This window comes from Penaeus monodon, chromosome 15 (genome assembly GCF_015228065.2).
Source record: "Penaeus monodon isolate SGIC_2016 chromosome 15, NSTDA_Pmon_1, whole genome shotgun sequence".
In the NCBI taxonomy this organism is placed as follows: domain Eukaryota; kingdom Metazoa; phylum Arthropoda; class Malacostraca; order Decapoda; family Penaeidae; genus Penaeus; species Penaeus monodon.
The window spans coordinates 25,325,281-25,325,713 of NC_051400.1; the positions used below are offsets into that span (position 1 = coordinate 25,325,281).

The 433-nt window shown below is 36.5% G+C and overlaps 1 protein-coding gene across 1 annotated transcript in view; it reads left to right on the forward strand.

Moving 5' to 3' along the window:
* Positions 1-126: 126 nt before the first annotated feature.
* LOC119581846 (protein singles bar-like) overlaps positions 127-433 on the forward strand; it is a gene marked incomplete at its 5' end in the record, with an annotated part of 3,942 nt that continues 3,635 nt past the window's right edge. Inside the window, 1 exon segment of the mRNA XM_037929984.1 lies at positions 127-246. Within this exon segment, the coding sequence (XP_037785912.1) occupies positions 127-246 (120 nt within the window).

Below are 433 nucleotides of genomic sequence, written 5' to 3' on the forward strand. Positions count from 1 at the left end.
GATGTGATGAATTAGTTATTTTTCAATGTTTATTAATCATGAAGTTTAACTAATGTAATATCATGTCTTCATTTGTCGTCAAGTTTCCACACATCCTGAGCTGAATATAATTTTTATGTCCTGCAGGAGACCCTGTATCACATTGTGTCTTCATTACTATACTTCACATCTGCCCTTTATCTCCTCATTTACCTTACCGAAAAAAAGCACTATGTTGCGGATCACGTAGCCAAGACGGCTGCAAGTGTAAGTACAAGAAGAGAGTTGTTGGTGTTTGTGTCAGCAGAGAACGCAGAAAGGCTTTCCTAGGGGTGCATTGTTGTGGTTTCAGTACATAAATTGACTTCATTTTATTTATTAGTACCTAAGATTTTCAAGGATGGAAAGCATTTTTATGAGTCTGCTGCAATATATAACATCCTGGTTCTTTCTC